The following is an 11,837-nucleotide window of genomic DNA, read 5'->3' on the forward strand; positions in this document are numbered from 1 at the left end:
TCATGACATCACATCATTATCGCTGGTGGATATTGAATTTTCCTTATTACTTTTTATAGCCTTTAAGATAAAATGACTACGTCAATTGCTGGAATAAAAGTATTCACATAGTTTGAACTTAGATAACGTAAACAATTTTTTCGTGTAATTCATAAAAACACAATAATGGCTACGTATATATATATATCTATATATATATATACATATTTTTATAAGGCAAAATATGAAAACAAAGCCATTGCAATGATCATAGAATTATGTCACCTTAACCGTTTAAATAATAGCAAAATGAATATAAATAATTGAATTAATACTGATGTTTTTAAACACATTTGGAGTCTACAATGTTTGATTTAAGGAATATTGATTTTAGAATAAAAGATAAACTGTCAATACATTTTGGAGTAAATGGAAACCTTGCATGTTTTCTTTCAGAAATAATAGCCCAAATATAATTAAATAAAATATGCAATGAAAACATGTACCATACATGCACAAATCCTTCAGTAAATTGGGTTTTTGTAAGCAATCTGAGAGGGGCAAAGCAATATTGCAGTTGCAGATATGTTAAAGTCTAAGTGAAAAATTGTCAAGGATACTGGTGAAAACAAATCAATGTTTCTTTTATTAATAGTCTATAGTTAAAAATAGCAGTCATATTTAAAGGTACAATCTACCTGTCTTGTTCTGGCTGTGTGAGAGAAACGGACAGGGAACAATGCGAGTGGAATGTATTCCTATGATGTAAATGCTACTATTAACTGTAAAGTGCTGCCGTTATTTCAGTGTTTTGTTGCTCGAGTGGCTTTCCAATCTCGAGCCATGAAAGTGAAACAATGCGCCGCGCAAAGTTTCATTTATCTTTGTCCACTGGATGGAGGGAGGGGGGTGGGGGGGGGGGGGGGGGAGGGGGGGGGGGGGGGGGGGGGGGGCGAGAGAGAGAGAGAGAGAGAGAGAGAGAGAGAGGGCAAACGACAGAAATACTGCATTCCCTCTGCAGACACAGAGAGCTCAGTGCGCCCTGGAAATCCGCAATGAGAGCCGCTAAATAATGTCCCGACCAGAGTCTGAGCACATGAGCATATCCTGTGAAATACGATTAAAATTACAAGCAATGCTGCCGATTTATATCCCATTTTTCTCTCTGCACAAACTGAGTCCAATACTGTCTCCAGAGAAATGTTACTATGCTACTCTAATCGAAATATTTTGCCATGCATTGCACCCTTCGGCAGTCTTTAATTCTGCATGCAACATCAGGACACTGGCAAAAGATCTCCAATACTGTATTACAGTTCTACGGTTACTGTCCTGGCGCTGCAGCAGCAAAGACCTGTTTCTGAGCTATGCGATTAGGCTCCACTGATAAACAGTCAGCGTGAGTTATAACAGCTTCGCACTGCCTTCAATCTGTGCGCCATTGCTTATCAAAGAAGCATTATGTATCAAACCGCTGACAGGACATGAGTGTGAAGGACGATGCCAAGGCAATTAAAGACTTTTAGGGTCTATTACCCTTCTCTCACCTTGCAGCCGCTCCTCCCCAGCCCGACTAAAAATGATTCAGCCTGGTCTTAAACAATGACGCACCACATTTGCAATAATCACGTTCCCTTTTTTTTCCTTCTTTTTCTCCGGGGCAAACCTCACCTGAAGATCCGGATTATCCTCGTGCTGATGGTGCGCTTCTTCTGCTGCCTCCACGAGCCGCTGAGAGGAGGACAAAACGTTTTAGCTAACACACGCAATACGTTTAAAATATATGCAAACGACCAAATTCTATAAAACATGCATATTTACAATAGGAAAATATGTACATATTCTTTAAGACTTTAACAAACTTCCCAAAAGGCCTCCATAAATCCCTTCAAAGCCATGTGGTTCACACTTTGCTGCTCTCAGTATTTCTCAAACTTGCTGTTTGCACATTATTCTGTCCCTCCATCATTTTCAAATCTCAACAAATGTCGTTCCATTGAAGAGGAACATGATCGAGGACCATTGCCAGGTTTAAGATTCATTTTTGGATTGGATGGAATCCATGTCAAGCTTTTGTTTTAATAGCATGTGTTGCCAGAACTGTTCTCCCGTCCTTGGAAATCCTTATAGTAATATTTAAGGGCAAAAAAATGTGCATAGAATGTAGGGCACTACTGGGGAGTGCCACAGTGAAATGATTGATGGAGGAAGGTTGGAGCAGGGTTTCATGTCGTGTACCAAAGCACCATCGCTTCTGTAATAACTCGATTCTGGAAAATGTGCTTGGCTCTGTGTTTCCGGGAAATGCCACCTAGACGTTACAGTCACTCTCGCCGTCGGAGCCAAGCAGGTAATTAACGTCTGTCACATGTGACAAAATAACTGCTATATAAACACAACCGAGGCGGTGGTGACCAAATTCAATTGACCTCGTGGTGAGATCTCATGTCGTCAGCAGTTGGCGAATATAAAAAAACATAATGATGTAAATATTTCTGACTTATATTCTCTTCTAGGCATCATTTTTCTTCTTATGAAATATACCTGCAGACACCCGACCTCCACCACTGAAGTCACTGCCTCATTTTAAAACTTGCTTCTCAATTTGGATCAAAGTAATGACGTCCCCAGATTAGGATTTAGCACTCCCGTTTTGGTGTAGTTTTTTTATTTTTCTATTTTTACAAAAGCCAAATTTGTGCCTATTGTTTTCGCATAATTTAAAAAATAAATATGTTGATGCATCTCAGGGAATCAAAGCAAATTAATAGCTGTCCTACAAGTGTAATTTATAGGCCGAACTGTCATGAATTTGTGCACACGTGGAATCAGGCGGGGGGAGATAAACGTTATCATTTCCCAGCAGTCCCTGCTAGGTGCAGCATTAAAATGGTTACAAGCTCCTCTGTGCTGAGGTCGCAGAGAGGCTGCTGCTGTGAGGCTGACAACCGCTCAGGCTGGACTGTAATAAATTACATGCAAGACCGTATTCCAGACGGACCTTTTACACCAACGTTAAGTACAGATTTGGTCTTTGAACAGCTGCGTTTCTAGGTGACTAATCTGCTCAATTTAGGGACTATACAAAAATGTGGCCTATTGTGATGGGGAAGGGTCTATGTTTGACTTTTTAAAAAACCATTAACCTCCTCACATTTATTCATATTTTCTTTCGACCCAATAAGAAACATTGCATCCTCCCCCTAATATCTCTAAACAAAAGAACACATTTCTCCTATTTAAACCTTAATATGTTGACAAAGACACATAGCCAACAAATGGCACTTCAGCAGTTATTGCCAAAAATATGGCTCAACAAACTGAACAAAATGCTGCAGAACATTCCAGAAATATGAATACAATAAAATGCTTTTCCCCACGACATATTTAATATTGCACCTACCCTGGTGGCCTCTGCTTTTTTCCGGAACACTTCCTCCATCTTCACAGCCAGGTTTTTGACCAGTTTCACACCATCAATTTCTTCCACTCTGACTGACTTCTCAAGTTCTTTGTATTTCTGAAAATAAGCAGGGAACAAAAGTGTGGCATTGGCAGAGGGGACGACTCCAAATCTTTCAACATTGGCCGCAAGAATACATACTGGAAACATATTGAGCTCAGATGGTTGATCAACCCATTAGGAGTAATTTAAATGTCCACTTAATCAGAAAAAAAACCCATAAAGATAATCATCTTTTCTGTGTGTGTCCTGCAACATTTTAGAGTACTATTGTTTCATTACATTCCACTCCAGAGAGGTGGGGAATTGTTAAACAAGGCTTATAAGCTTTCACATGTTGGCTGACAAGCTGCATGCAGCCAGTCTCAGATGAACGGCTGATAAAACCCTCCCTGCAACACAGAATGATTGATAGTCTTTATCCCGTCTCAGTCATTGGCTGCACATGGTGCTTCTTCCTCTCCGATTGGCTGGAGATGGCCATGTTGGGTGGCCGTGGGGGGTGGGGGGGCTGAATCTGAAGGCTATGCATGGTAAGAGGGTAATTGAAATGGAGTCAAAGCACAGGAGAAAGATAATAACGTGTCAAGCTCGGGCGATTCTGGGTAATGAACTACACCTCACATAATGCTGATTCTGCTAGATGCACAGGACCTCCAGTGATACAGAACAAAGCCCGCCACAGCTCGGAGGAATATAACATTACATAATCCCACACCTGGCGCACACGCACGCACACGTGCCAAATAAAAACAAAAACCTGATCCTCTCACGCTGTCCAGTCAGCTACATCACACACTTCCAAGATCTAAAAATAAACATATGCCACGTTAGGCTCGTAGCACACATTCAAACACATTACGCATCGTGAGGACAGGATGCACACAAAACACACACACACACACACACACACACACACACACCAGTACATGAGGCGATAAATTACCTACTGAAAGGAAGAGTGTGGGCTCGCAGTGGAGCAGAACAGTTCATTTCACGCCTGTCCTCCTCGCCTCAGCACCCAGAATCCCCAAGTTCCCCCCCCCCTACACCCTCCTCCCTCACACTCCAGTCATCAAGAGGAGGTCAAGCCCCATTCATCAAAAACACTGATCATGATTATTGATTAGAGTAATGATGACCAATGCTGTAGTAAGGCCGGGAGCCTGAAGAGCTCTAGTGTTTCCCCCTTTGCTGAAATCTTAGTGAAATCGGGTAATTCGCCATAAAAGCATCTAATGATCAGCCTTAATGACCAGCCTCTAACGACCCGTCAGTTCCCTCACAGCTCACTGCTTTGTGCTGACTTGCTCGGCACAGCTCTCTCCAGACGTGCCTCCATGAACAGGAACACGAGCAAAGTGCTTACATACACACACAAAAAAGGGAACAAATAAGGGCATGTTACAAAATGTTTTTATACAAAAAATGAAAAGTTTGGTTATGGAAGGACAGCGCTTCAGCTTCCACCACACGTTTGAACTTTAAACCATATCTTATATTAAGGAACTGTCACCTCAGAGCAAGGAGGTCCTTGGTTTGAACCCAGGAGCCGCTTTCTATATGCAGTTTGAAAGCTCTCCCCATATTTGCGTGGACTTCCTCTGATTCCTCCGCTTTCCTCCCACGCTCCAAGACATGCAGCATTTTTAGGATTGATCCTGCTACCGCCCTTGGCCGAGGGACTGGCCTCAGAACTGGAGTTGGTCCCCGGACGCGGCGCTGTGATCGCCCACAGCTCCTAAAATAGTGAGGATGAGTCAAATGCAGAGGATTAAGAAGTACGACAAGGACTCATGTAGTAACTTAACCTACAGGAAGAAATGAAAGAGTTGTTATTGACACATGGATCACAGTGTCCAAGCAGAAAATGGTCTGCAGAATTTATAATGTGAATGATGATGGCATTGATAAACATGGCATCCATACAACTATGATAATTAAACCCAAATGTCAGTGAGGTGTTGATTCAGTTCTGTTGTCATTGTCAAGACTGTAGTTTGTGGTGTTCTTGAATTAAAATGCATATACGCATTAAAGGGTGTTCTTCCATACCAACCAGTTCTTCTTGTGCGTCCATTGTTACAAATTCATGTTATGTGGCCAAGCTTTTGTTAAACCCACATACGTCTATTTAATGTGTTGAGTTTGAATATTTCACATAGTCTAAGTATTATATAGTCTGTTGAAACAAGGGACAACTGTCACAGAGAGGATGTACTTTCTTTAAATGTAGGGTTTCTTATTAAATGTAAAATAACTTTATATTTGTGTGGCTTGTGCAGTCTGTGTTCATGTTTTTAGCGTCCAGTCCGTCTCTCCGTATTTTTCTTTTCTCTTGTTTTCATTGAAAACTTCCTTACTAATTAAGGTTAAATTTAGGGGTTAATTAGGATTTAATGCCTTTAAAATATCATAAGACTTGAATGTTAATTTTGTGCAGCTAGTAATCTTTCACACATCTATATATAAATCTAACATGGGTGAAAGAGACTTAAAACAAATTGTAAGCATGCTGACGAAGGTGAACATTCAATGCACCTAACTCAGTTCAGACCACCGGAGGCCTGGAAACACAGAGCGCACCTTTGCCATCCAGTGGACAAAAAGTGAAATCTGCTGCACTGGGTCATCGCTCATTCTCTGCTGATTTCACTCATCATATCAACATCGCCTCACCCATCGAACTCAACCACACACTTATTCAATTTGTCTCCTTGTCGCATTCATATCCAGAGGTTGAAACTCTTGACTCCAGAGAGACTCTGGAGAGATGAGAGAGGAATCAGAGCCGTGGTTAATGGGCCGTGTCGAGTACAAACACACGCACACGCACACGCACACACACACACACAGGCACACACACACACACACACACACACACACACACACACCTCTGTCCCTGCCAAACACACCTGAGTCTCCTCTAAAACAGCGCATCAGCATTCAGCTGAGACACCGAAATGTCTCTGCAGCCATTAGATTACATAGTACAATGTGTGTAACGACCATCAGACAAAAGGAAAAGTGCATTTGTGTCCACAAGACTGAAATAAGAAGAATACCTTTTGCAGGAGTTGGGATCCAGAATATTTTGCAGAGATGGATTTAATTTCTCCACCAAATGCTGAAGCCCATAGCTTTACGCTAGAACAAAGTGCAGACAAATAACAGTTTAGCCAACAGTCGCCCAAGTATTATAGAACAATGTGCGTATACAAATGTGAAATGAAACACAGAGAAAGGTAAGGGATTATATTAAATAAAGGAAAATAATATCTTAATCTAGCTACTTTTAAATGTCTTGTCTCTCCTCAGCTGTCATTTTCTTTTGGCTTTTTTATCTTTTCATTTTCTGACAGTCAGAAGATTATAGCCATGGCCCGGTGTCCCTGACCGTCACTCTCATGACAAATGATTGCTTTCATTTTGATGATCTATACTCTAGATATTAGCATTTCTATTAAACTGAAAATGTCTCTTGGGAAGGAAAACTACATTTAAAAAAATTAAAGATTTGTAGTTAGCCCATGCGCAGTGTAAAGTGTCCAATATCTGCAGAGCCAATTGTTCAAAAACAGATCAGAGGTATTTGGAAATTGAACCATTTCCTAAACTGTTTCTTTAAAAATGAAATAATTTCAGTTACGTTTCTGTTTTCTACTGGTTTGCCTAATATTATTGATTGTTTTTGTAACATTGTGGATTTTAAACTAAACTAACCATTCGAAGACCTTGCAAGGACAACAGCATTTATTTTTATTTTTAATTAGAAGCGCTACTCCTGATCCGTGCAGTTAAAGACATAAAATGCCCAGCATTCACATTCACATATTATACTTTGACTTGGGAATTTCCATTGTCTTTTCTTATCTGAATTGTTTTAGGTAGAAATAGGAAACAAAATCCTGCAAATAAAAGTTCCCAGAGTAAAAGGTATTGCTATTTAACAAGGCTCACAATCTGACTAATGAAGAAGAATGTGATTCACTATCAGTTCACTATTGTTGTGATATGCAAACAAATTGAGCATTATTAGATTACATTTGTAAAGGCCTGCAAAACTGTGAATTAAATTGAACCAATTTAAAGTTATCGGAAAAGTTTGTGAAAGTTACCAAAAAATGAAAAATAAAAGTGTCTGTAATTTGTGGCAGAACACAGTGGAGCCTAACAGTAACACGTGCTATTTAAGAACACATATCATTTTTATTGTCAATTTATTGAATGTATATAATGCTGTCATATAACATAAAACAAAGGGGAGATTTTCACTCATGCTGCTTATTTGCTGAAATCCCATCTGTAATTGCACGTTCCCTTCTACCAATAGTATCACTCTTAACCAATACGTGTTGAGTTAAACCTGTAATACGGCCTGTGTGTAACATAAAAAAGGCAATTTAAAAACGCTGAACATCTAATGTCTATATGTCCGGCCTGCCAGAGATCAACTTCAGTTAATTGCATGTGAAAGAAAGTTGCAGAGCTGCCTCTCACTCACACTGACAGAGGGATCCCTTGCTGGGACCCCGCCACCTCCACCACATTCAAGCCGACGAGGATCCAAAGCATAAGGAAGCTGCTGCTGCTGCTGCTGCTGCTGCTGCACATGTGCGACAACAGGATTCTCCAGCTCCCAAACATCTTCAGCTCCGATAATAAAATATCTGTACAGTAAAAATCCCGTCCCAACACCGTACTGGACTGCTGGACCCCGGTGCACAGTCTCCAGCCGCGGTTCTGCCAGCACGTACCCTACTGTATCTGAGAGAGAGAGAGAGAGAGAGAGAGAGAGAGAGAGAGAGAGAGAGAGAGAGAGAGAGAGAGAGAGAGAGTCACCTTCCAGTCTCAATACTCTTCTCATTCGCCTTTCTCTGGAAAGGGAAACCCCCTCAGTCGGTTCTGTGCTGCAATGATCACGAACCTTTTATTCTTGGAAACGTGTCGTCAGCATGTTTGAAACAAAGACTGAAAAGCTTAAGGAGGCGAAATGGACCCTGATTCCTGGAGTCGAGGGGGGTTCCTCAATGTCCAACTGAGAAGAGCAGCATGGACAGGTGTTTGCCGGCCACAGATCTACCGAGAATCATTTTAATTAATCAGCAAAATGCTGATGATCGCTGTGAACTTTGGTTCTTCTCTGCGACGCACTTCTCTCATGTCGACTGCTCAGAAGTTGTTGCATTTAACGCTGACGCTGCAGTATACTACACGCTTGATCTGCTCTCTCCCATCTCCACGCTGCACACACACACACACACACACACACAAAACCCGCGAAAGCGTGGGATTTTATTATAACTGCAATGTTATTATTATGGATTACATAATGGATTCGTAAGAATATGGAAGTTAAAATAAGCAGCACACAATAAGGGGAGATTCCGCACATAAAATGGCTCTCTGGGCGATAATGAGACTGCAGATGTTTCATGGAGGCTTCCGCACTGCCAGCAGCATAAAAGAGAAACAATGTGCACATTGAGTTCAGATAATGAACAGTCCTAATACAAAACAACCAAAATGAGAGACAGTGGTGGAAGAAGTATTCAAATAATTTACTTTAGTAAAAGTGCAGCATAAAGATACTCAATTTCATGTAAAAGTCCTAAACCCAAAATTATAAAAGCGTTATGTTCTTATAGTATTTATTGTTAATGTAATAATGCGGAATGTAACAAAGTGGAGCTTATTTTAGCCATTTCATCTGTGATAATGCATATTTTATAATCTTACGTTTTGTATGTAAACCTTTAATTTGAAAAATATTTCTAGCTGATGATCTTAAATAAATGGTGAAAAGTAGGCTACAATATTTCCTACTGAAATGGGGTGAAGTAGAAGCATGAGGTATATAGCCAATAAAATGGAAATACTCAAGTACAGTAAAGTACCTCAAAATGGTAAGTAGTATTGAGTAAATGTACTTAGTTACCTGCACCACTGGAGAGAGATACATGTAAATAAATACATCTTTGAGCAACATTTCCATGTTAACTTTGTGTATTTGTCTGTGAATAACTGAAGTCTGATGATTCATTAATGACGTCACTGGACCCCAGAGATTAGTCAGGTACAGACTAAAGGTGTAGTGAGTTAGCGCCTCTGTCGCGAGACTGAAGGAACAACTCATGAAGTTTATGAAGTAGGCTTCGAAGTTTCACTCGGTGTCATCAGTGCTTACTATATAAAATAAGACTGGACAATGTTCCCGTCGTCTTCTCTAAACGCTGATTAGGAAGCGATAATGATGTCAATGCAGCAGGAGGGTTGATGCACCACCACCTCCACCACCACCACCAGGAACCGTGTTTCCACTTGAAGCTTTTATTAGTTTAGTAATTGCATCGTACATCAAAGTTGTGAGGAGCCTGTACTGTCTGGGACGTGCCGATAAGGTTCCTGCATGTTGGATGACGGACAGTATCATCCAGCCTCTCTCACAACACAGCCTCCCTGAGTGCTTTAATTAACTATTGATGGCAAATAAATGCAGTTCTCTGTCACGATATACTGAAAAAAGTCCACTAGTTTTATTTGTCCAGTTGAAGACACGACTGGGACTCATGCTGAAGTGTCTTTGAACAAGGAATGTGTTACCTTCTTCCGGGTCGCTGCACCAGTCTCACCATCCTTAACGCATCAGGACACAAAACACATTCTCAACTCATTGCAGTTGTCTATGTTTGTTCGCAGGGAGAACTAAAGGAACCACTCTGTGTCCCAGCTGTGCACATGGCTCCCAGCATTCACAGTCCTACAGTAAATATATCCAATAACATTGTGTGGGTGTTTTCCTTGTACCTTCATCACATCACATCTCAAATACTGTCCGCAGCAGGTAACAGCGGTGCGTCGTTACAGTGACACTACATTTTTAGCGTTTTGGCATGTTTGGCGGTGACAATCCCAAAATCTGCTGCCTCTGTCAAGCAGACATATTCAGCTCTCAAATACATTAAAACGTATTCAAGAAATACAACTGGGGAGGCTGGACTGTCATCACTGGCGTCCATGAATGGAGAAGAACCTCTTGCTGGAACTGAACCGCACCGATGTTCTGTACAACCGTGGGATTAAACTCTTTGTAATCAAAGAGAGGAGGATGGACTTTGTCTTTAAATAGTGATAAGCAGCTTTGGTAAGTGAACTGCTTTTGTTTTTTTTTACATCTGCAGTAGCCTTACTACTGTGTTCATTTTTACATCGTGTTGTTTTTATGATACGGTTAATATTGTTCCCTCTGATGTGAATGATATTTGAATGGCCCGTGCCCTCGAGTGTGTGTGACGCAACATCCCGTCATGCTGCATAGTGACAGACCTGCATCCTTTATAGTTTTGTATCTGCACTCTGCAGTTGGTGTATTTGTAGCCCTCAGAGGTGTTGAGCTTCATGTAACATTTTATTTCACTTGTCAAATGTTGCAGTGTTATGTGAATACGAGGTTTTTACACGGAAAAAATAATAACCCGTAGCTGTGTCATAATGAAGTTATTAGGAGGTGAATGCAGTCGGACAGCACTGAAGGCCCGGGTATAAAATACACGGCCCGCCACTGGTGGAGTCAGATGAGAGTGATCACAGATCTAGACTAGTTATAGCCATTCAAATGTTTAGGGGATGTGAACAGGTTGAAAGGAAGCAGGGGGAGATTTTTCTTTTCATGCTGTGACAGCTAAAGTCAGAGGCATTGTGTTTTCAGGTTGTCAGGAGTTTCTTCAATTTTGACTCAAGTGTCCATTTGTATGAACTGATTAGATTTTAGTCTTCAAAGGTCAAAAGTCAAGTCCACTGTGACCTCATAAAAAACATTTTGGCCATGACTCAGGAATATGCTAATCATGACAATTTCACACAAATGTCTATTAGGATAAACTTATGAAGCGATGACATTTTGGACAGACATGGATGTAATAAACTGCAACTTGACTGGTTGGGGAGACGGAGGTTTCTAGTTTACCTTATATTTTGTGGTTATGGCTGATACTAGGGGAGGAGCAGCCAAGAAAAAAAGATAAGAATAGACCAAATAAAAAAAAGAAAAAAGCTAAAAGTGAAGGTGATAGAGCATGGAATAAAACATGAGTCAACCTTGGTGAGTCATTGAACAGATGGAGAGAATTGCGGGATTTTACAAAACCAATCCTGAATTGTCCCTCTTCCTCCTAGATTGTGATATTTTATTCATAGAGCATTGCATTTTCTTCTTACACACCGCCTACCAGCCCTCGGTCCAGCCTCGTTCTCGGGCTCATTCACATTAAAGGAGGAAGATAACATGGGATACGGCTATATTGATTTACAGACGTCTCTTTCCCAATGTCAGTCTATAGGAAAAAATATGTTTGGGCCCAATGGACTCGGAAGTTGTAACTCCACGGTTTGGCCA

General features: G+C 40.8%; 1 protein-coding gene across 1 annotated transcript in view; it reads right to left on the reverse strand.

Moving 5' to 3' along the window:
* cacna2d3 (calcium channel, voltage dependent, alpha2/delta subunit 3) overlaps positions 1–7,966 on the reverse strand; it is a 28,731-nt gene extending 20,765 nt beyond the window's left edge. The window contains exons 1-4 of the mRNA XM_076110681.1: positions 7,947–7,966; positions 6,508–6,589; positions 3,383–3,499; positions 1,651–1,710 (exon numbers count right to left, since the gene is read on the reverse strand). Of these exons, the coding sequence (XP_075966796.1) occupies positions 1,651–1,710; positions 3,383–3,421 (99 nt within the window). The 5' untranslated portion in view covers positions 3,422–3,499; positions 6,508–6,589; positions 7,947–7,966. The remainder of the gene's footprint in view (positions 1–1,650; positions 1,711–3,382; positions 3,500–6,507; positions 6,590–7,946) is intronic.
* Positions 7,967–11,837: the final 3,871 nt, after the last annotated feature.

This window comes from Anarhichas minor, unplaced genomic scaffold, assembly GCF_050575085.1.
Source record: "Anarhichas minor isolate MPS153535 unplaced genomic scaffold, ASM5057508v1 ptg000043l, whole genome shotgun sequence".
In the NCBI taxonomy this organism is placed as follows: domain Eukaryota; kingdom Metazoa; phylum Chordata; class Actinopteri; order Perciformes; family Anarhichadidae; genus Anarhichas; species Anarhichas minor.